The sequence below is a fragment of the Abrus precatorius genome, unplaced genomic scaffold (genome assembly GCF_003935025.1).
Source record: "Abrus precatorius isolate BTA unplaced genomic scaffold, Abrus_2018 Scaffold10, whole genome shotgun sequence".
Taxonomy (NCBI): Eukaryota; Viridiplantae; Streptophyta; class Magnoliopsida; order Fabales; family Fabaceae; genus Abrus; species Abrus precatorius.
In genome coordinates, this window is record NW_020874292.1 from 3,659,802 (window position 1) to 3,686,125 (window position 26,324).

At 28.5% G+C, this 26,324-nt stretch overlaps 1 protein-coding gene across 1 annotated transcript; it reads left to right on the forward strand.

Annotated features, from left to right (window-relative positions):
* The first annotated feature begins 15,298 nt into the window (after positions 1 to 15,298).
* LOC113868454 lies at positions 15,299 to 18,077 on the forward strand. Its single transcript, XM_027504046.1, has 7 exons — positions 15,299 to 15,421; positions 15,760 to 15,949; positions 16,043 to 16,189; positions 16,234 to 16,529; positions 16,761 to 16,848; positions 17,434 to 17,594; positions 18,003 to 18,077. Exons 1-7 carry the CDS (start codon positions 15,299 to 15,301, stop codon positions 18,075 to 18,077), a joined length of 1,080 nt encoding a protein of 359 aa, XP_027359847.1.
* The last annotated feature ends 8,247 nt before the right edge of the window (positions 18,078 to 26,324 follow it).

Here is a 26,324-nt window from a genome sequence, read left to right on the forward strand (position 1 = left end):
ATTTTATCCAGTAATATTAACTTTAAACTTATTAACATTATTAGCATATGAGTTAGAACTACGTTAAGAATTTTTAATTTGATTAAAAAATTTATTATGAGTAAACTATAGAGAATAAAATTTAAAAGTTTTTTTTTGTGTGTGTAAGTTTAGCTTGAGATAAATTTTTAACCCTCAACCAAAGAATAACATGATCAAATTTAATTATGAAAATATGAATAACAGAATTATTATAATACTGAATTTTTCAACGGATATTGATGACAATTTTATCTAACGTTTTCTTCAATTTTTACTTTGTTACAATGTCTGTTGCTTTGAAACTCAAATTTTTTATGCCAAACTTATTTAATAAGGTAGAGGATATTCAAACTTGTAATTCCATAACTATCTCTAAAAGATACCAATAGTCCAATAGAATAGGAAAATCTATAAAGATAAATTAGAATAAAAATTGGAAAAGAAAATTTATGTAAAGCATCTCACTAACCATAAAGACATTTATTTTTAGAAAAGTATGATCGAATGAGTTTGAATCTAGCAAACAATAATATAGATGAGAAAATGTTAAAAAAATATAGTAAGCATCATACTATATTTTTACTAGCTTAAAATTGATTATAATAGATTTGGTATCTAGATGATAGTTAAAAGACCTCGAAATAAAAAGGTAGGTTAAAACAAAATTTAAATTCTTATTTTTAATTTTTATGTAAACTAAAACTCATATATATGTAATTTTCATGCAACTTATCCATATATGATCTATTCTCTTTCAATAAAAAGAGAAAACAAAAAATCTTGTCAGAGAAGTATAACAATTTGATTGAAAAAAATATCATTAGACAATTCATATTTGATGAATCTATATTTTATTAGATTTTTACTTGTTTTTTTAGTGTTTTTTGATAGAAAAATAAACTTAGGAAGTGTAAATAACATAAAAACATCATTTTGGTCAAATATCATAGGTTTCTTAATTTTTGGTTGATTTACATTGATTTACATAGATATAATTTGTAATTTTGATCATTTGAATAATTGTGCAGGAATTTCTAGGCTTATTCCATGGATTTTTAGCCTTTGAGAAAATTTGAGTTGAAAGTGACCACTTTCAGAAATGATAGTGGACACTACAGTAAGTTAGATCCAGAAGGCAGACCAAAGTAATCACTTTCAGAGTCATAGTGGACACTACAAAGACCCCAGACTGAAGAGGGTTTACGCGTAGGCATTTTGGATCCCATAGTAAACACTCCAGAGAAGGCCAAAGTGATCCAATTCTGCGCGTAGCCACTTCCATTCCATAGTAGCTAGGTGCACTGCGCGTAGCCACTTTGAGCTCATAGTGGACACTCTAGAGAGCAAAGGACAGGATGCAAGTTGTGCGTAGCTACTATGACTTTCATAGTAGCTACTATGGGCAACGACCACTGCACTATAAATAGAATTTTAGAAATTAGAGTTAAGATCTTTTTGACATCCTTTAGATTTTTGCCATTTTTAGGAACGCTTGCAAAGCTTAGGTCAGCCTTGGGTGACAGCCAATGACTCAACCTAGGGTTTGATTTCTATTTTCTTCCTAATTTTTTTTAATTTTTGTATTAATGTCATTGGTTTCTCTTCATTTTCATATGATAATTGTAAAACCTATCCTCATTGAGGGTTAAACCTTTTGTAATCCCTAAAGAGTTTATTTGGACTTTTGAATTCCTAGGTTTGAATGTTAATATAGTTCTTCTTCTCCCATGAATTTCTTGTTCCCAAACTCTTGAATTGAATTAATGGTTGAATGAGGGGGACATTGTGTAATGAACCCTAATTCGTTTTAATGAGATTCTAAACTTGTATTGCTTAATTTTTTGTTTAATTCTAAGATTGCATAATCTTGGATGAGAGAATGAAGTTCATTAAATTGCTTAATTCATATAGTGTGGAAATGATACTCTAACTCATTATATTTCTAAATTTTTTTATACTTTTAAATACCGTATAGGATGAAAGTTATTTTAATCAATTTCAATTTTAATATTCTCTATTTTTTAAACCTTTCATGCCAAAATCATATATAGAGGATATTGGTCATAATCACTTTTTTTTTCTTGATCCAAATATTTTCATGATTGTCTAGAGTTAAGTCTTACCTTCTAAATTCTAAACATTTTCCAGGCCTATACTTGTACTTTCTCTCCCCCCCCAAAAAAAAAAAGAAATTAAATTAAAACCTCCATAAATTAAATGTAGACCACAAATAAATGCTCTCAATTTGAGTTACACAAATTATTTTAAACTACAATAAAAATATGAGTTTAATTTTAGTGCATTATCATTGTAAATATTTTTACCCTATTAACTAAATAAAACACATTGATGTAATTTTTATATTAGTATTACAAATCAACAATTATTTTTGTATGAAAATTCATTATTCGGTGCAATGTAAATTCAATGTATTTAAATTAAATTATAAAAATTATAAAAAAATAAGAAGAAATAAGAACACTTAATTAAATAATTTAAAAAAGATTATGATAACTTACAAAATTAAAAAATTATTATAGTATGATAATTAAAATAAAATTAATTATTAGGTTCTTAATGTATTGTTCTAAATATTAAAAAAAAAAACCTTTATACTATCTTACTAATATATAAAAAGATTTGGCTGACATAATTGGGGTGAAAAAAATCTTGTTTTCTTATATTTAATTAAACTAGTTAATGTGTTGATGTTTTATTAAAAAAACATTAGTTTTTCATGAATATTTATTAAATATTTTTATTAAATATTATATATAAAAAATTAATGTAACCAATATTCTTGCTACAATTTTTAAGAACTTATGATCTATAATATATTATTTAGGACTTTATATTAGTTAATATTTGTGTAGTATATAAAAATTATGAAATTAAGATAATTTTTAATAAGAAATATTAAGATGATTGTCGGTTTTTCGGATCTCTCTGGTTGTTTTCTTAATCTGCCAGCATTACCACTCAACCTTAGTATTAGACGTAGAAGTCCTTCTTTTCTTTTCTTTTCTCATTCCTTTGATTTTATGCCCTGTGGGTGTCATGTGGTCCAACAGTTTCGATAACCCTCCAAAGGTTAGTTCTCACCAAAATGCTATGAAATTTTGTTATTTCTTCCCAAAACATATGCCAAATTCGCCTGTCACAGTTGTTCAACAATCCAAATCTCCACACTTTCCCTTCTCGTCATCTGATTTTTGGTGTTTTTAATAATTATGAACAAATTTTATTTAATTCAAAATATAAATAAAAAATAAATTTGTGACTACTTATTAATAACCTACCAGTTACTGAAACTGCGATCACAATAGATTACTTGATTTGCCACTAAAATAGCAACCACCACAAATTCTTTGATTAGCCACCATTAATTTTATTTTAATTAGCCACTAATTTTGTGACTGACAAATAATTATTTAGTCACCGAATCAACGTACAAAAATTGGTTGCAAAATTAGTTACTAATTAATCAGGTTTATGTGACCATCATTTGTAGCCAAATTTTTAAAATTGTCACTTACAGGTTCTGCCAATAAATTAACAAATTATTAATTGAAGATAAATCGGTTGCCAACTAATTTAATGATTAAAATGTAATTCTGTGATCAGTTTTTTTTTACTAATTAACTTTTCCCTAATCGTGAGTTTTGAAATCATTAATATGAATTTTTTAAAAAAATAAAAGGTTATTTCCAATTACACGTTTTAAAAATAATCTTACAACTGTTAAAATTAAAAATGTTTTCACCTTAAAACATTGTTACTATTCTATATTTTATGAGAAATTTTATGACTGTTAATAATAAAATTATCAACAATTAAAAAATCGTTACTATACATGTTTTAAAAATAATTTACAATGGTTATAACAAAAATAGCCACACGTTACAAATTATTACTTATCATATTTTTAGGAACATTTTTAAAAAAAAATATACTGCCTGAAGTAAAAAAAAAAAATGTTGATAAATAAAATCTTGTATATTAAAATATTTTGTTCAGATACTTAATTTTAAGGAATACAAAATTTTAAGAATTATAACTGAAATTTTACTAAAAGAGTTAAAGAATTATAAATATTTTGAAAAAAAAAAGTAAGAATTTTATGGTCTCATGCACTCTTTACCTATAAGAATTGGAGAACGCTTATATTTCTGTAATTTCAATTGGCTTACTGAAAAATAAAAAATATGTAATCAGCATTAAAAATACTGAAAAGTATATGTTGTTTTCTTTTTTTATATTATAAAAGCAAAACAGATTTTATGAAGAGAATTTCTTATACTCGAGAGATCTCAAAATGTTGAAAAGTTTGTGAGCTTAATTAAATATTTAAAATATCATAAAGTAAGATAATAGTAGGAAAGCATTGTTGAAGATAATTGAAGTGGTCCACACTTACACTGTAGAAAAGAAAATTCTTCTATTAAGATCATCAAACCTTATCATGTGTTTGTAAGCTCCACGTAGTGTACATGCAGGGGCTCCTGCTGTCCCCCGATAGGCATGAATCAGTGTTTTGTCCTTTTTTGTTTTCAGGGTATCATTTGGATATTTATTAAAAAAATTTAAATAATTTTACATATCTTTACTTCATTGATTTGTTATTGTGACTCGTAATAATTCTATTCAATAAAAATAAAATTACTTTATGCAAAATATCTGTAATTTTAAAAAAATATCACATTTGTTTCCATTTCGCACGTACAGTGAAGATGAGTGATAGGAGTAACTGATTCAACTTAACGTGGATCGTAAAAATTAAATTGAAAATAGAAAAGTGAAAAATGGATATTTTTATCTGATGAGATTGATTTCATATTTAATTTTGAAAATTGGTACAATTTAATTTAAATAGACTTGTGTATACACACGTAATTTTATTTATAAAACTAAATTCCCAGTCTTATTTATAGAATATGTTTACTAAATTACAATAATTTTTTTCATATTTTTACTTAAAAAATTATACTTTTTAAGATTTTTTTTTATAAATATGTCTTATTATTTTAATTTTTTATAAGTCTATTAATTTTACATTCATCTAAAGTTAATCTAATATATCATATTTTTCTATCCTCAAATTTGTTTTTTTTAAAGGATTTCATATATTTTTAATAATTTATGGCCAATTCAAATATACATGTTACATTTTGATATTGGTGTAACTCTAAAATTGATGATCCAAGCATGAATACTTCTAATTCATACACATTATTAGTGTAACATGAGCCATAAATAGATTATTATTTGATTAAGTTACGTTGAAATCTAATAAATATTTATAGACTAAACCCTAATTTTGATTCTCAAGAGAATTTGTATAAGATATTTTAGTTTCTAAAAAATTAAAAATGTCACATTAATCTCTGATTTCTATCTTTGTTAGACATTTAAATCCTTAGACCATAGACAACAATAAAATGCTAATATGTCACATTAAGTAACACATGTCATTGATTATGTGACAAAATAACGATGATATATCACATTAAATGACATGTGTGATTGATTATGTAGCAAAAATAATGTCCTATTTGATATAGAGATTATAAGTTATTAGACATTTTAGTCTTTGAAATTGTCACTGATGAGCATTTTAGTTTCTGAAATTGTCACCGACGAGTATTTCAATCTCTAAGATTATAGTTTATCCACTTAATAAATTTAGGTTAATATGTACTTTGACAATGAACTAACTTTAGATCATCATAACTTAGTTCTAATTTAAAGGTAGGATTTAAAAAAAAATCTATTTAACTTAATGAAACATGTTAAAGGATTTTTTTTTTAAAAAGCAAATGATGCAAAAATCAGTAATACACATACATAAACAACACATAATAGGAAAACTGATTTGAAACTTTTAGTAATAAATAACAATTTGTAATTTTATTTCTCCAAAATAATGAGAATATTTTTTATTTTTTATAGAAAAATTATAAAAATTAATCACAATAACTATTAAAAATTAAAATAATTAAATTTTTATTTTTATTTAATTTTTAAAATGATTTTAATTTTATTTATCAATTACTTATACAATTAGTTTTCAATATAGTAACTTAAATAAGGTCTGATTATTTTTTTGACAATGAGAAAATATAATTTATTTTAGTTTTTGTTCTATTATATTATTTTAATGTCATCTTAACATTTTTATTATTTTGATATCAAATAACATAAATGAAAATGTGTTATATTATAAAATAACATTTTTAGAAGAAATGTTAGGAGTATTTTAGAATTAAAAATAATAGATATTAAAAATTAGAAAGAAAAAATGATGTTAGTGTGAAAATTGTCTTATACTATTGAATTGTCTTATATTATTTTCATGATCATGTATATTAAATTTCACATAATTTAAATATTTGTAGATATGTTATCTAAAATTTAATATTTACTCCTATTTAAAAATTATTATCCATTAAAATAAGTAATGTGTTAAAGTTCTTACTAGAGTTTTTTTATAAAATTTTATACAATTAATTTACTTGATAAAAACATTAAAATTAAAGATTGAATTAGTTAAAGTCAACAACTCATATAGACTTTTAGAATAAAAAATTAAAAATAATTGTCATATAGGTTTGTCAGGCATTATTTTATTATCCATATGACTATTTTAAATACTTGAATAATTGTGAATTTTTAAAATTTAGCTTGCATAAGGTCTTTACTTATGTTAGACTGTACTAAGTATTTAAATTGACAATTCAGTTCAAATTTTGATTTAATCATTTTCTCTTTTTCTTTATTTTTATTGCTTTGATTCAATTTTCTTAATTTTTCAATACGTAGTTTAGAGAGCATTAGAGTAAGCAACTTAATTAGTACCTTCAATAAATTTTATCGCATAAGACTATTAACATAATCTTTTATTATAAAATTTATTTAATTAAGATAAAAGAAACTTATTTTGATAAGTTATTAAGACATTTAATGAAATAAATAAAAAGTAACTTATAAAAGTCATGAACAATGTAAACTTTTTAAAACACTCTCTTTCTTTAAGGATATGTTTAATTCACATGGATGAATAGTGCAACACAATTAACAAAGGTTTAATACGGTGTTGTTTTCAATTTTTAGTTTTGAAATTTTTAAAATCCAAAATTTGTTTTATAAATTTTTGTTTCAAATTTTGATGATTTTTAATTTAAAAATTTTAATTTTAAATCTAAAATTTAAATTATATAAATTATTTCTTATTTTTCAATTGAAAATTTATTTGATGATGAAGTGAAAGACAATAAAGGAAGGTGATAGCAATAGCAATGATAAATTGTGTCAATTAAAACAAGAATAAAAGTTATGACAGTAATAAATGTAGCTATGATAGCAATTATCTTAGTGGTAATAAAAATGACTTCACATTATTAACAATAATGATAATAACTGTAGTAACATAAATGATAATACTTATAAATTTGTCATAACAATGCAGTTGATTGCAATAGTAATTATTATTGTGATATTATTAGTAATAATAATGATAAAAGTGATAATAATGACAATAACAATTATTGACTAATGATGACAACGAATACTGATATATATAGTGATAATGATAATGGATGTGTTATTTAAGCAAAATGTGTTGAAAATATTATTTCATAATTATAATTTTTTTAAAAAAATGAGATAAACTAAAAATTAAGTGTAAGATCAATTGAAATCTTTTTTAATCAACATGTTTTATTTTAAAATTTATTTTTAAACATCAAAACTTAAAACTTACAAACACTTCAAACAAACTTAAAATTTAACTTTTTTTTTCTATTATATTTGGAAGTTGATAAACTTGGGTAAGGGAAAATAAAATACAAGACTTTACTTAAAAAAAATAAAATTGACTTTTCAGTACTTTTTATAATACTTTTAAATGCTATTCTGCATAAATTAAAAGAATGTAACGTATATTCATTTTTTGAAAAAGGTGTTGTTAAGATTTGAATTTAGATTCAATTCATAATTTTATGAATGTACTTTAAATTTGAATAATTTATTTGTCTAAAATATTTTAAATAATTTTTAGATTCATAATTCTCTTACTTATATATCATTTAGTTAACTATTATCCTACCAACATAAAACTTTTATTGTTTAATAGGTATATAAATATAATTATATTTTTATTAAAAAATCAACATGTACGTATAATTTGTGAGTACTAATACTTTAACAAAATAATATTTAAGATTGTTTTAAAAATTGAGTGTTTTTTTTTATTATATAAATACTTTTTCTACATATTATATTATATTACACATAGAAAAATGATACAACTACATATATTTACATTACTTTCGTAGATTATTATAAGATAACATAATATAATATGATAATATTTATTAGGTAATATCAGTTAAAAATATAAACCAATTAAATTTAACTACGATCGGATTGAAAATGGAGCACGTTGTCACTCGACCAGATTATTTTTTCCCTCAAACACCGCTACCTGTTTAGCGGATTTTCGAAGTGCACTTCACTTTCTCTTAGCAAAATTTATTTTTTATTTGATTTACTTTGGATCCGACCTGATCGCGCAAATGGATGCCATAGGTGAGTCTTCTGTTAGAAATTTTTTACATTAATAAATTATTAATCGCACTCTTTGTTCACATTTCTTAACGGATTTGAATAATTTAGGGTTTAAATGTGAAATAAATTGCATCGGGTACAGCTATTATTCTCACCATCCATTTTCAATAATTAAGTTTTTTTTAGCTTCTTCTCTTTTGAAATTTCCTACATAATCAATTTTTATAAATTAAATTGAATTATTCATTTTTAATAATAAAAACTTCAAAATTTATTCTCCTTTTTAGTGAGACAAGAAACTTTTTCTAAATCAATTTTTTAAGATTAAATTTTTTTAATTTTATAACTTAAATTTTAAAAATTAATAACTCATATTATCTAGTTAACATATAAAAATGAAATATCTTAATTAAAATAATTTAGTTTTATAATTATTTTTCTTTAATTTAAATTTTTTCCGTTTAGTGAATTTATTCAAATATAATAAAGTAGAATCTTTATTATTGAAATTGAACACTTCTCTCAAACTCTTTCCCGATTTTTATTCCTTACTTTAGATATGTTATTTCATCATTACTTAATAAGATAACGTTTTAATATATCTCTTATATGTGTGTAGTTTATCAACTTTTAATTAGAAAGATGCTTAAAATACTTGTAGGAGTACCCTTACCGTCGAATGAAATTCGCATAATGTATAATTATTTTACATAATTGCTACGCTAGAAGATGTGTAACGATTACACATTATACAAATAAATTATAAATTATCATATACTAACTAAAAATATTAATCATTGAATTTAGTCTCATAGGTATAGTTTTATTTAAACGAAATTAAACTATTAAACCAAAATTTAAAAATTTACATTCATAATATGATGTGTGATATCAATAAATAATATTATTAATAAAGAAAATTATATATATAAGGTTAATTTTATGTGAGAGTTATACTAAATGTCAAAGCTATTACCATGGATGACGAAATAATTCTGTTAGAATCGGAGGGTTCGGAGGATCTCGTGAAGTTATAGTTAGGTATAAAGATAGCTTGTCTAAGCTATTTTATACCATTAATTAGTAGCATCTTCACATGGTGGCTATTAATAGGGAAACATGAGTTCATTTTGTACACATGCCATATCATGCTTAGTCAGAGGCATTCTTTTGGAAGATGATTTAACTGTTGGGAGATTTTATGTACATGGATGATGATATGACTTTTCGAAGATGCATGAATTTTGCAAGAGTTCACTAAAATGCATGGATTTATAAAGATTTCTCTCACTCAAGCGAGAAATCATTAAATGCCCTAAATTAAAAGAGCCCAAGCATGAGAAAAAAAGGTTCGACTCAATTTTTTGAAGAAGTTGTTGAGAACCAAGAGCAAGAAGGGAAGCATGGAAGAGTGACTACACCATTGGAGGCCTGATTTCTATCCTCTTTCCATGTATTTCCTTGTTGTTTGGTATATTATGAGTGGTTAAAACTTCATAGGAGATTGGATGTAATCTTAACTTTTTGAGTATTTTAGTTCATCAATATAGTTGTTCATTTTTCATGTGTTGGGTGTGTTTATTTTGATGTTAATGCCTGCTTCTACCCTACGGAGAATGATTCATGAATTGAGACTTTAGATGAGTTGGAAAACTACCTCGAAACTCAGCTCGAGTAAATACACGCAATAGGTTGGGACTCAGTGGATAGATTTTAATCTATTGTATGCTATATAACTCTTGATATTAGTGCTGAATTATTTGTTATTTAGGTACTGAATTATCATTCAATAAATATATCTTAGAATCTCGAGTGAAAGGAATCCATTAAATGAATATAATGGAAGTACATCGTAAGACCATGGTAATTTTGCAAAATATATTATGACTAAAATATGAAGTTAGTGATATATGAAATCCAATCCATGCTTTTCATTATCATAATAAATTTATATTTTGTCATCTTGCTAAATTTTCATGAATCCAATTAATTAAAATCACATGAATTGTAGTTGTAAATTTGTGAATATTTAGGATTATTGTTTTTAATTGGGATAACTTAATTTACTTATGTATCACCACTTCCTGTGGAGACGACAATCTTTTATACTACATCGAAACTTGGTACACTTCAAAGCATTATGACGATGGTTCACTGGATTTGGATGCTTTGAAGGATGAGAGTTCAAATGATGGTGAGAGGGGTCGTGATCTAACAGCAGAAAACACAACTAAAAAAAAATAGTGACCAAAGATGGTGTGGAAAGCATGGAGGAGGGGAAACAAGGGTGGATTATCGGGGACAAAATTTACGTGATTTTGTGTCAGACATTGCACAATATCAGAAAGAATTTGAAAGTATGAAATCAAATTCTATGGAGAATATAGCATATGCACGAATGAGAGATATTTCAAATTATGAAGTGAATATTAATAATGGCTTATTTTTAATAATAATATAGATGTTATGCAATTGAGTGATGATGTGTTTGAAAAAGAGGCTGAACTAAGGTGGGCCTTTGTTGGTCAAAATTTATAAAGAAAGGAATTGGTGGGATATGAGAGCTGATGATAGATTATGGCAATTGGGTGTCATTGATAAAGAACCAATAAGAGGCAAGGATGTGACACAAAAAGAGTTTATTGGCCAATTTGATGGCCTAATTATTGGGCCTTCTCATGAGTCAAATAAGGCTAATCACATATTGAGTCAAGAACTAGATTCTGTTAGATTATTTTAATAATCTTATTATAGTGGTCTATGTAACTTATAGCATGACTCTAATTAATGATTTAATGTGATGGTGGTTAAATATAAAATGTAGAGTCATTGAGGGTATAATTGTAAATACAATTATAAGGAAACCCTCCCATCTCCCTTCATATAAATTAAAGAGCGGTTACCAAATGAGGATTACGACATTCCCTATTTTTCACTTTCACAGTTTCTGAGTGAGCTCACGGTAAATGCATAAAGGAACTTTCTCTCAACCATCCGAGAGGAGCTCAAAGAGGAAGGAAGAGTTGGAGAAAATACCAAGAAATCAACGACATCAAAGAGAGAGGTAACATCAAGGAACAATGGATTCAGGTTAGTGCTCTTTAAATCTTTAATTGTATGAGAACCATATATTGTGTTGTGAGAGCAACGTAATTCAAGATCTCAAAGGGAAAGTGTAATTTCATAATAGTCATTGCATAATAGAAATTACATAATGGATTAAAGAAAATTCTAACAGTTGGTATCAGAGCTTGGTTGTGAATTTCGTTGATTCTCCATAAGAGATTGGTTCTCCATTAAGGTTTTTCCCAAATTACATGAACCATAGGTATTTTATATGATGGATTGACATTATTTTGATGTTGAATAATTTTTTTGGATTCAATAATTGAAAACCCTAAGGTTTTGAAAGCTAGAAACATTGGATTTTAAATCTGTAATATGAGCAGGGTCATGTATCAGTGAGCAGGGCCATGCATCAGGGAGCAGAGCCACGTATCAGGAACAAGCACGACCATGCTTCATCGAAGCACGACCTTGCATATTGTAAGCACGGCCATGCATCAATTAGAAGCACGACCATGCATCAGGAAGCACAGCCATGCTTCAGGAAGTAGGGGCATGCATCAGAAATGAGGATGACCTTGCTTCATCGAAGCACGACCATGCATTAAGTAAAAGCACGGCTGTACATAGGAATTTTACAGCAGAATAAGGAATATAATTCATAAAATATATAGATAATTTTAGAATTATATCAAAGTGAATTTTACTCACCAAAGTGATTAAATTCTCAAGTTAGTTAATTCTAAATTCCATTATCATTATGAGAACTTTACAATTTAGTGCTTAATTTTAAGGGTAGCTTGTTAGTCACCAAAGTGGCCTGGCTTTAAAAGTTCTTTAAGCATTTAATTGTATGTTGTAAATTGTTCAAAATTGTTTGATGCTATATGAAAACATAAAGAGTGAACAATTTAGCTCATTAATTATAATGCTAGGAGATCACCTAAAGGTGGATCATTGCATATGATTAATGACATTAAGGAGACATGTAAGCACTTCATAATATGTTTGTATATCCAAAGATGACTAGCATATTGGTTTGAGTGACTGGTTGTCAATTAAAGTTGTTTATTAGCATCATTATAGATAAATTATGTATTTAGTCGTTACCCAAAGATAAACTTATATGCATAATTGATAATGGTTAGCTGTCTGAATCTATTAAGTTTATTCAAAGCATAAATGTTTAAGCATGTATTAAATGGATTCAGTCCCTATGAATATGTATGGCATGAGCAATGGCGTAGTCAAGTTCAATGAGCTTAATTATGATGATTGGGCTGAACAAGTTCAATTCCAACTAGGTATTATGGACTTAGACCTAGCAATCATTTGGAACAAGAGCCTGCAACCATTACAGAGACCAGTACTAAAGAGGAAATGACTATTCGTGAGGCTTGGGAAAGGTCGAATAGACTGAGCTTGAGCTTGCTGAAAATGACTATGGCTGAAAATGTGAAGCCATCAATGCCAAAGAATGAAAATGCTAGGGAATTTATGGCAAAGGTAAAAGAATATGCACAATCGAACATTACTGACAAGTCCATTACAGACACCCTATTGACTGAGCTGACTACTAAGAAGTTTGATTGGTCACGGCCCATTCATGACCATGTGACTGACATGATCAATCAAGCGGCAAAGTTGAAATCAATGGGCATGGAGGTAAAGGAATTCTTTCTGGTATAGTTCATTTTGAACTCACTCCCTCCTGAGTTTGGTCAATTTCAGGTGAATTACAACACCATTAAGGATAAATGGAACATATAAGAAATTAAGGTCATGCTAGTTCAGGAGGAAGGGAAGTTGAAGAAGGTGAAAGAACACTCCATCCATCTCACATTTCATGAAGGGGCTAGTAGTAGCAAGGTTAAGCCAGGTAAGAAGGACAACAAGGACAAGAAGGATAAGACCTTATTAAAGGTTCGTGAAGGCCGAATCCAGAAGGGGCAGAGGTGCTTCTTCTGCAAGAAGACTAGTCACTTCAAAAAGGATTGTCCGAAGAGAAAGGTTTGGTTCGAAAGGAAAGGTATAAAAGAAAACATGATAATCAAATCCATAAACACAAAGGAGAATTCAAAAAAGAAAAACCCAAAAGAAAAAAAGATGAAAAAAGTTCTTGTTCACCTAAGGGTGCTTAATCACTTGCTTGGACTCCAAAGGGGAGCTCGTAGTCTTTGTCAATGATCTCTAATAACTCTCAATGCTGAAATAAGTCAGAACTAAAAGGAGAAAAAAAATGTGTAGAAAAGGTAGAATAAAGTGTGTTTCTCCAAGAGTATAAGGTCTCTTTATATAGAGGTGTGTCATAAGTTCTCCGGTTGTCACTCGATCTTAAGCAGTTGAGCTTTATCCTTTCGAATTGGTTTTGTCCATAATCAGAATCTCAACTGAAATTTTTATTTAAATTTCAAATTTGAATCTGGATCAAAATACCTGCAAGGTTTGAATTTGAATTTAAACTTTTGACTGCAGATCCATTCATCACAGTCGTGCGCCCTCATCTAGCATGGTCGTGCTAGACAATGAAGCATGCCCATATCTAGTGTGAAGCACGGTTGTACTTAAGTGCAAGACTAGCTGAAATTATCCAATTTTTGTCTAAACAATTCTCATAATACATCAATAGTTCTCCTATGCTTAACTGTAAAAATTAATAATAAAATTCGTGAGAAACCTCCATAAAATAAGCTCTAATTACACAATTAAGCCATAAAATATATTAAAATATACACTTATCAATGAGCATACACTAAAAGCAATCAAAAGAAAAGAAAATGAACAAGTAATTTTATTTATTTTTATTAAAATACCTAATCACCTAATTTATAATTTTGTAGATATTGTAAAAATATAGTACCGAGCAACGATGCTAAAAACTTCTTGTGGATTTTAAATTTTTTAAAATATTTTCAACCAACGGACAAGTATACCTATTAATTTTAATAAAAGAGACGTTTCTCCTAGTATCGTTTCCAGGGAGACTATAATCATATTCACCTATTACTAATGTTTCTTAGATGTTTAAGCAATGCAATTGATAAAAGTATTTGATTGAAAAAAAATTAGGAAAATATAAAAGGAAAAGAAAAAGCGGAGAAATCACAAATTTGATTTATATGGATGAAAGCTTAGGGCCTTGGTTTCTTCTTATGAGTACCTATATGTTCTCCAACTCAATTTTATTCAATTATGCTAAAATAGTTACCAATCATTTAATTAATTGTTAGCATTGCCCAATGATCATGTAATAATGGAAGACTTCTTATTTATATGATACTGTAATGATCATAGAAAGCAACAAGATAAATAGGAGTATTAAGAAACATTAAAGTTGTTAAACTCAATTAACTAATTAAAAATATAGTGATAAATCTACATTTTTAATTATTTTTATAGCTTAATTTCATATGCTTGACCCTTATTTGATAGGGATTTGGCATTGATTTTGCTATGATTTGTTGTAGTCTTGCATGAGAAGATCACTAGCAAATTGAGAAAGTATTTTGGTCATAATTAGAGTGATGGTAAGTTGGGCCATGCTCAGCATGAAGCACGACTCTACTTAATAGCTAGCTTGAGGGTGTTTCGTAACTAAGCACAGTCATGCTTGATGGTATGTATGGTCATGTTGATGGGGGAGCGAATGGCTGCTACAGATTGTGAAGATGAGGCAATGGCGTCGAGGTTACTAGACATTGGCAAGAAGGTTGGTTTGGTTGTACATGGGAACGATGGGCAGGTTCGAGAGAAATTGATTGGGATGGAGGTACGTGATAGAACGATTGCGAAAGAACATAGAGTTTGCTTTGATTCTAAATGAAGATTGGCTCATTTAATTGTCGAGGGCTGGGGAGCGAGGTAAAGCAAAAGAAGATGTGTGAGATTGTTCGCTCTGAAGGTCTGAAGTTCTTGGCGATTCAGGAAACAAAACTTGAGACATGTAATAGTAACTTATGTGCGCGTCTATGGGGTTTTGTGGATTTTGATTGGTGTGTCTTGCCCTCCATTGGCAGAAGTAGGGGTATGCTTTCACTTTGGGATACTTCCAAAGGTAAAATACTTTTCTCCTTTTCTGGTACTGGATTTCTGGGTGTTTGCTTGCAGATATTGACTACTGGAAACCTATGTATTGTAGTGAATGTCTATGCATCGTGTAGACTAAGTGAGAAAAGAAAGTTATGGGATGATTTACTCATGACAAGAAAGGGTTTTGGCAAATTTATGTGGTGTATATTGGGTGACTTCAATGCTGTGAGACAGGTGAAAGAGAGGAAGGTTTGTCAGACAAACCATGGTATCTCTGAAATAGATGGCTTAAATTCTTTCATTCAAGAAATGGAACTTGTGGATCTTCCACTTGTGGGTAAAAAATTTATGTGGATAAAAGCGGATGCTTCTATGATGAGCAGACTCGATCGAGTCCTTGTTTCTAGTTCCTTGCTTGATTACTGGGGAGATGGTTTCATTCAGGTTTTGAGCAGAGATGTATCTGATCATTGTCCTATTATTCTTAAGCACAAAGTGGTTAACTGGGGTCTGAAGCCGTTTTGATTTAACAATTGTTGGCGACTCATAAAGGAGTTGTGGAAGTGGTGGAGGAAGCATGGAAAAGAGATATTACCCTTCCATGGGCTGCCCAGAGAGCTAGCCAGAGGTTAAGGAGTGTTAAGATTTCATTGAAAAAATGGACTATTGAGGTATTTGAAAATGTTGATAAGGTGATCTCTGATTTGACAATTGAGTTGAGTTTGATTGATAATAAAAATTCTGTGATGAAACTTTCCAATGTGGAGAAGGAGCGTCAACAAATATTAGTGGAGGATATTTGGAAGGCTAGGAAGAATAGGGAGAGTCTCATAGCCCAAAAAGCTCAGGTGAGATAGGGGAAAGAAGATAATTTAAATACAAAGTTCTTTCATTTGTGTGTTAATGGAAGGAGGCGACGAAATAATATACATGCACTTCAAATTGGGGAGAGATGTGTCGAAGAAGTTGATGAGATTAAAGTAGGTGTGGTGTCCTATTTTGCGGCTCATTTTAGTAGTAGAGGTTGGCTTTGACCTACTATTGATATTAATGATTTACCGAGAGTTTCTGTTATACAGAATGAGGGACTTGTTAATGCTTTTTTGGAGGAGGAAGTGAGAAGGATGATTTTGGAGTGTGAGGGAGATAAAAGTCCAAGGCCTGATGGTTTTAATTTTGTGTTTCTTAAAAGGTTTTAGGGAGTGATCAAGGAAGAAGTGATGTGTATGCTTACTGAATTTTTTAGAAATGGGAAACTACCTAGGTCTTTGTTATCCTACTTTGTAGCACTTGTGCCAAAAGTGTCTTGTCCACAACATATATCTGATTTTCGGCCTATCCCATTGTTAAGTTGTCTTTATAAGATTGTTTCCAAGCTTTTGGCAAATAGGTTGAAAGGGATTTTAGATTCCATAATTTCAGAAGAACAATCAGCCTTTATCCCAGGAAGGAACATGTTAGATAGTGTGCTTGTGGATAATGAAGCAGTTGATTATGTACGGAGGTATAACAAGAGATGTTTTGTGTTAAAGCTTGATTATGAGAAGGCTTATAATTCGGTGGAGTGGGGATATCTTTTTTTTATGTTACGTAGCTTTGGATTTTCAAAAAAATGGGTCAGTTGGATGGAAGCTTGTGTGTGTGGGGGTAGCCTATCAGTTTTGATTAATGGTTGTCCTACATTGGAGGTTCATATTGAGCGTGGCCTAAAACAGAGGGATCCTCTTGCCTTTTTTCTTTTTCTTATGGCAGCGAAAGGGTTAGGAGTTCTTATGCAGAAGGCTGTGGCTTGTGGGTTGTTCTCTGGTGTGAAGATTGGGATAGAGGGACCTGATATTTTTTTGCTGCAGTTTGCGAATGAAACATTGATTATGGGAGAGGTTTCGGTTCAGAACTTGTGGACTTTGAAAGCAGTATTGCGTAGCTTTGAATTAATATCAGGTATGAAAATTAACTTTCATAAAAGTTGTGTATTGGGGATTAATATTGGTGATGACTTTGAAAACTTGGCTGCGGAGTTCCTCCATTGTAAGATTGGTAGTTTCCCATTAAAGTATCTAGGATTATAGTTAGGTGTTAATTCGAGAAAGCCTAGTGCATGGAAGGGTGTGTTAGATGCCCTTATAAAGAGGTTAGCGTCATGAAAGCATAGGTATTTATCGATTGGAGGCAGGGTGACTTTGATTAATGCAGTTCTTAATTCTATGTCATTACACACGTTATCCTTTTTTAAGGTGTCGAAGTCAGTGATAAAGGAGATTGTCACTATCCAACAAAATTTTTTATAGAAGGGTGTTAAGGATGGATCTAAAATCTCCTAGGTGAAATGGGAAATGGTATATAGACCGCAGAAGAATGGTGGCTTAGGCATTAGAAATATGCAGTGGTTTAACTGAGCGCTTCTTGGTAAATGGTTGTGGCGATGTATTAATTGTTCTAGTTCATTGTGAGTGCGGGTGTTGGAATCTAGGTATGGAAGATTAGCTTCTTCTATTCAGCATCCATTAGTCCACAACAAATGTTCTTTGTGGTGGCGTGATTTGATGGAGGTTATTCATCAAGGGAATTATTGGCTGGATGAGAAGTTTGATAGGAGTGTGGGTGCATGTTTACACACTCTTTTTTGGAGAGATAAGTGGGTAGGCAGGGTGCAATTGTGTGAAGCATTTTCGTGATTGTTTGCTGTGGCGAGGAATGCTGAATCATGTGTATTGGAGAATGATTTTCATGATGGCACTAGGTGGGTTTAGGATGTTAGTTGGCGAAGAGGACTCTTTCAACATGAGATCTCAAACTTTAATCTTTTGTTGGAGCTTGTGAATGGAGGTTTTATTAAGTTACTACAAGAAGATAAATGGGTATGGAGGGCAGATTCTTCAGGTTGTTTTTCAGTACAATCTGCGTATTCATGGCTATTTGAACTTTTTGGTGGTTCTAATAGTGTAGATCAGTGTAGTGTACGGCAGATGCCTTGCAAAGGCTATGGAGAGGAAAAGTCCCTTTTAAGTGTCTGGTATTTTCTTGGCAATTGTTGCTGAATGCACTTCCTTGTAAGGCTTTGCTGATTGATCGAGGTGTTCAAATTGATGATATAACTTGTTGTTTCTGTCATAGTTTGGATGAACTTCCAACTCATTTTTTTTAACGTGTTCAGTTTCATTTCAAATCTGGTACTTTAATGCGCGTTGGCTTGAATTCTCATTGGTTTTGCCTTCAGATATATCGACTCACTTGCTTTCTTGGGTTGGTGTTGGCTATAGTAAAAGAGAAGAGATATGCTTATTAATTATTTACGTAAGTACAGTGTGGTCTTTGTGGTTACGTAGAAATAAAATTATATTTTCCAATGGTGTTTTGGATGAGAAAGAAATTCTAGATTATATTATTCTGAGGTCCTGGAAATGGCTATCACTTGTTAGTAAGGGAGAAACTATTTTGTTAGCTGATTGGTATTTGAACTCACGAAATTGCATCCGTCTTAGCTTTGTATAAGTATATTTTTGCTTTTTATTTCTCTGAGTTAGTAATTTTTTTCTGTATATATAAGTTTTGAGTTCCCCTTAAACTCTCTCTAATAATATATGTTTCGCTTATAAAAAAAAAATAACCACTAAAAATATTGTTGCAATTAATAACCAAATTAGTCACCGAAACTATGGTCACAATTAGCTATTAAAATAACCACCAAAATAATAGTCACAATTAGTCATCGAAATGGTAGCGACTAATTAGCCACGATTTTGCTATAGAAATTTGTTATGGCATATTTGTGACCATTTTGCGACCAAAAATTTCGTGGCTATAACCTTTAACTTTTTGTGACTAACTTTTGCAACCAAAAAATATTGGTCGCTAAATTTAAATTTTTGCAATGGAGCACTTTTTTTGTACTAAGAATGTTTGCTACCAAAGCTACCAATTTCATTCGATCGCTATTTTGATGGCTAAAATTTTTGTGAACAAATTTATAGTTTTAACTATCAAATTTGTTAGTCACTAATAGTTTTTTTTTTTTTTCTTTTTAGAAGTTAAATTTCAAAATAGTAAGACAAAGTGATAGGAATAGTAAGTGTATGAATCGATGACGTGTAAGCTTTTAAATAATCAATATATAAACTACATGATAATTTTTTTTAGATAATAGGTATCTTCCAGCTCTGTTCGAATTAAGTAGGACTACAATCTAGCACTCGAACTTGAAATTACATATTAAGTTGAAACAAACCCTTAACAGTTGATCCACGTGCTCAGGTATTCATGATAGATTATTTAAAATATAGGAAAGAATTCCCAAGTACAAAAAGGCATAAACCATAATTTTTTAATCAAAAAATTATTCTAATTTAATAATATATATAGTATACAATAATATAAAGTGCTAAACATATATATTATAGATAAATTATTGTTTATAGGTACTTTAAAATTATTATAACAACATTCATATTAATTATTTACATACAATTTTTTTATAAAATTTATTTTATAATAATCCATAATAAAGTATAACATATTAAAATAAAATATCCGTCCGTTATCCATGTTACTGACTAGTGTTATAAAATTTTAAATGTAAAAAATAAAAATAAAAATCAAATCAAGCTGCTGTCCGTTGATTCATTGCTCAATTGTTGCTGATACATGTCTTATTTTAACACACACATAAAAGAAAATGGGATAACTAATATTATAAAAAAAGTTAAAAATGTAAAATCTCATTTCTTATTAACTTAACCAACATAATATACATTGCCACATTATCAATTTGGTAAAATATACTGTGCCTTTTATAATTAAGAGGATTTGATACCCTCTCTTGTACGTAAAATAATATTCAGTATTAATTTAAAATTAATAGATAGTAAAATTATTGATTTAGTTAAAAAAAGGTTAATACTCTTTAATCTTTAAAATATTAAACAAAAATCATAATTGTTAATATAAAAAGAAAACAATAGAATACTCTTTTAAGATTACACGTAACAATCACCTAATACGAATTGTTTTTTTATATTATCTTTTTATTATATTTAAGTTAATATTTTTTTGTATTTTTATTAAGGGTATTTATATAATTTATGCATGTCATTGTATTAATTCAAAATTTTCAAAATCTATAATATATCTATTTTTATTAATTATTATGAAATATATTATATAGTATTAAAATATCCATATCGATTTATTATAATTAATTAACATGATTGAATATCAATTAAAATTAATAAATTATGAACCAATATATTGACTAATTTAATGTTCATGACACTACATCCAAGCTTTCTAAATTGATTGCATAAGAAGCCGAAGGGACGTTGCGTGTTTGTGATCACCAGGTATTTAATAAATTATCACACATGCATACATATACTTGGGGGGACAAGAAAAGACACGTATGCATTAAAAACCTTATCATTGAGAAGCTGTTCGTGAAGATCGACAATATATTTCTCGGTCATCCTTCTTTAGGGATTAAGTCGATGTTCCAATAATTGAGAAATTCCTAAACGCCTCTTACTAGAATTATAAAGATTGATTAATCACATTGCACCAATGCTAGGGCTTAATAAGTGAACCAACCACCTCGTTACAGGATTATGATGTACTCGTAATCACATTGCAACACTTTCGTGCGTCAAATCAAAAGTCATGCCGCACTTGCATGCCCCAAGCCACCAAATACGTCTTCTTTGCCCATGCTTTTGCTTATCTTTTCTTTGTGATTTATGAATCAGAACCAACATGTCCCTCCACACAGTTTCCCATGTCAGTCTATTTTTTCTGCATAAAAAGATAAATTTAATGTATTATATCGTGTATCATTTTTTTATTTTTAATTATTCGACCCTTTTATACACACGACTTAAAAATATATATACTTAAAAAATTTAAAATCTCAAGTGTTATCATCCAAAATTAGTGTTCACCAAATGTTTGTCAACACAAATTTTTCGACCCCTTCTTCTGTCTCTTACGCATCATTCACGTCACATGGCCTCTCTCGCCCTCGAGTCAACTTCATTGCCCACCATTTTGACATCATTTATGCTTCTTTTGTCATGTTTCAAAGGAGTGAGCGCAATTTATGATGTCAATTTGGAGAAGTGTCTAATCTGGCTTCCCATTGTTGCAAATTCAATCAGCATTTTCTTCTGTTTTCTCTGTGAGAAAGGAATTCGTTGAATAAAGTGGTTCCGCAGCTTCTTGATATTGGAGAAGGCACTCTTTCTAGCTACTTCCTCACAGTTCACCAAAATTTCCATCATAACTATTGTCTCTCTGTTAACAAGTTGCATTATTCAATTGCTAAACTTCTAATACTTCTATTGTCGTCAAGTGGATGATATACTGGATATAGGGTCTTGCTAATCTACACACAAATAATAAAAAAATATTAATTTTTTAACAATAATAATGCGATAAGATACATTAAAAATTGAAAATGCATTAATAATATTTTATAAAAAATAAATTTTATATTTTTAACAATCATGTTAGCGTTTGCCCATGCTATACAGTGGTCAAGCTAAGTAAAAGGCAGTTAACCTGAAAATAAAATTATGATCTGCAAATTAATGCAACTGCAGTTAATGAAACGCAAGCAAGATAAGAATTGGGTACTTTGTCAGCAAACGAAACTCCCGATCTCTAAGTGATAATAATGATTCGGAGAGACTTCATTGGAGTTAGGTACATCACCTAAAGCATTTTCTAGTTTCATTGCAATGAAAAACACCTTTTTATCATTGTTGTAATGAAAAATTAAGACATTCACCCACCCATCACATCCTTGCAGCAAATGCACTCTAACCTTAAACCTATCTGCCTTTCTGGGTTCCGTAAGTTATGCTATCACAGATTTTCGATGATTGATAGCTTAAATATTAAAGAGTTAATAGATAAATAAATTTAACATAAATTATAATAAAAAGATATCATTAAATTTTTTTAATAACAAATATAATTTTGATGTACTAACAGTGTAATGTGTTAAATAAATCAAAATACGTTGTAAATATAATTTTCAACAATTCTTGCCCGATATAGTACTTAATAATTAAATGTAATTTAAATTAAAATCTTTAATGCAAAAATATATTTTTAATTCTGTAAACAATATCCTTAATTATAATAATAGTTGGCATTTGAGTAACAATCTTTATCAAAAGGATTTAAAATAAAAGCACAATCGTACATATCAATGTTCCGTATTCTTCTTTTCTTCTCTGTCTATTAATGTGATATACGTTCCTTTTGAGGATATAACATCTTTTTGAAATTTATTCACAGTAACAAATACCTTTGTGCCATTTTAAAATGAAAAACTGTCAGTTGCAATTGGCTGGTATATTTCTTTTGTTTTAAAGTGGTTAACTCAGACGAAACGCAATTGCAAACTTTGTTTCATTATATTCTTATCGGATTCTTTTGTTAAAGAACCTTTTCAAAAAGTGTTAATAAATTATTCAATTGATGAAACTGTAAAAAAGCAAATCATTATTTGTGTCCGTTTTGCCGAATTAACATGCATGTGATTTAAGTACCTGTTTTGAGTGATAAGAGTACTGAAGCACGTGATTATCCTGCTCTTGGTTTTGCCTGCTCCCATATATGTATAGGAAATAGATTATCTCCTTTTTTAAATAACAGAAAATGGTTTGTTGAAAACAAGAATATAGAATACGTTAAGAAAATTTTATTAACAGTACATAAAAAATATTTGTTCATTTTTCATCAATTTTTATATGTATCTATTTATTAACATAAGCTTATACTTTATTTAGCAACTCATAGATTATTAACTTAGTCAATACAATAATAATCACTACCCATTTTTATCCTTACATTAAAAACATAAAAGGGGGGAAAGTTGGTTTTTTATCTAACTATTTAATTAATTAGTTTAAATAAAAATATTTAATTAAATAGTTTATAATAAAAAAAATGAATAAGTAAAATAAGTAATTTTTAATTATCATATTATAATAATTTACTATGTACCTTTTCTTAGTCATTTAATACATTTCAATTAATTTTACTAAATAATTTTAATTCAAATATTTAATTATACAGTTATATATTTTTAGCTGTAGAATTTCAACTACTTCTGTCAATTATCACCAGCTAATTTTACTAAATTGAACTTAATTTATTTTCATAATCTTTTTAGCATAACTCATCAATATAAAATTTTTAAAATTTATTATTGAAAGTTTCATAACTAAATTCATGTTATAAATTTTTATATAACTATATTTTTTTATTGATTTAATTTAAAAATATGATTGTACTAATCTATAAAAATGACTCATTGATTTTTTACTTTACAAACTAACTCATTTTAGAGAAATTTTTTCTTAATGAAAACTCATTAAGTTATTAAAAATTAATGTGGTATAGAAATGTTTTTATATTAATTAATATCAATTTTTTTTTCAATGAGTTTATACAAATGAAGGAATTTACACAAATCAACCTTACTTTTGCTCAGTAGACAAGAAACAGGACGTTTTCTGAACCTTGGTTGAAACCCGTGACCAAAACTTACCAAACATATTTTACCTTCTTTTTCTTTGCTGCACCAAATATAATATTTTCTAAATATGACAAATTTAGTTCTGAAAAAAAATTTAAGCATAAATTGTTTCAATTTAAATTATTTAAAGATATTGAGTTTATGTAAAACTAAGTTTGTAATCGCTTGCCTATAACATTATATATTATATAATAACTATATTTAAAATAAATATGATACTTTCTAAATATGACTTACTTACTGTTCTCAAAATAAATAACAATAGAAATTGAGTTAAACTAGTTCTCAAAAATTATTGTTGACCCACTTATGCTTAGTCAACAATTAACGCACCAATTATGCAATTTAGATAGTTTTTTAAATTTAATTTACCCAAAATGAAAAAAATATAAAGTGAAAGATTGATTATCGTAGGTTTAAAATTAATTAAATCAATATTTAATAATATGATTACGAAACAATAAGATAAAATTGAAGAGGGAAAGTTGGTCACGCGGCACCATGTGAGAAAAAGCTTCCCTCACATATGGTTGGATCATTGTCCAGAAAGAGGCGCATGTAGACTATTGTTGCATGTTATTTTGTTTGACTACTGCCTACAGATAAGTATATAGTCAGTGCCAAAAGCCAGACCATAACGTTTTTGGACGGATAAGATTTAGCAGTGCCATTTCGTTTGTTTTCGTTTTCCCCAATACCCAAGTTACTAAGGGGGTTGAATCTAATTTTTGGGTAGAGTTCAGTGAATGAATCATAGAGTGAAAGAACACTTGCTTGTGTTTAAATAAACTGTAATGATATAATTGTACTTTTTGTTGAATCTAAAAGGTGTAAGAGAGGAAGGTGGCTAGGGCCACAGTGGAACAGATTCCACTGATTTCCGAAAATGTCCAATACAACCTAGGAAATGCCAAGCATTAACATAACCTCCATCCTCCGAGAACCATGTGTTCGAAGCATGCTCCTCCTCCGCTGCACGTGCCTCCATAAGAGGCCATCACGTAATGTGATTCCACACTCAGGATATAGTTAGTGGCTTCACATCTTCTCTTGGTGAAGGAATTTGGGTCCTCTTAAATATGTGTATTTTAAAAAATAAAGTGTATGTTTGTGGAGAGTAAGATCAAATCTTTTCCAACAAAGATATTTCTTTTGAGTGTAAGTTGATTTGTTAATAGATTAGGTTAACACAATCCACAAATAAAGGTATATGTGTTATTAATCTGTGACAAATTTATTGAGGGAATATTTGTCTACAGCAATAGAAGGTTAACCTAGCTAATACTCTAGGCGAAGAGGGCAAATGGTTAGTGTAACAAGGTTATGGAGTTCAAACACATTAACAAACTGATCGATCAAGCCAAAAAAAGAAAATAATTTATCAAAATCAAATACTCCTAAACAAAGTTTGTGCATATGTGTTCATATTTTGAAATCGTAATCACTTAAGCATTTGAAAATATCTGGGTTCTGCTGCTACTATGCTATTAATTTGTTCCTAATAAAAAAATTTGATGAATGTAAATTAATTTAAAGTGAAAATAGTTTAAACTTTAGAAAGATATTGTGTGTTTATAAGTAGTTTATTATTTTAATGTTACTAGACTTTGCAAGTCTAAAAAAATCTAAACTCTAACGCCAAATAACAAAAAGGTATGTTCACTGTTTTAGAATTCTTTTTGAATATATAGAGCTTAAGAAAAATGATTTTGAATGTTGTAGTAGGAGTATTCACAAATTAGATGGATTAGTTATAAGAGTTATCCGATCAAAAGTGATTTGAATTAGATTGGATAATTTTATTTTATTTTATATTTTTAATTTAGTCAAAAAATAATAAATAAATGATTTTATTATTTCTCTTTCATTATTTTTAAATAGTTAACCTTTTTATATAAAATGTAAAATTCATTAAAAAAAAGTATGATATACAAGAATAATTTTAATTATTCTAAAAATTATACTTAAATAATTATAAAAATACTAAAATATATCCCTAAAAATTAATAATATGGTATAAATTTTAAAATTAAATCATAAAAAAAGTTAACTATTATATACTTTTATTAATAAATAACTGAGTGAAATGTTAATTTTATTAATAAAG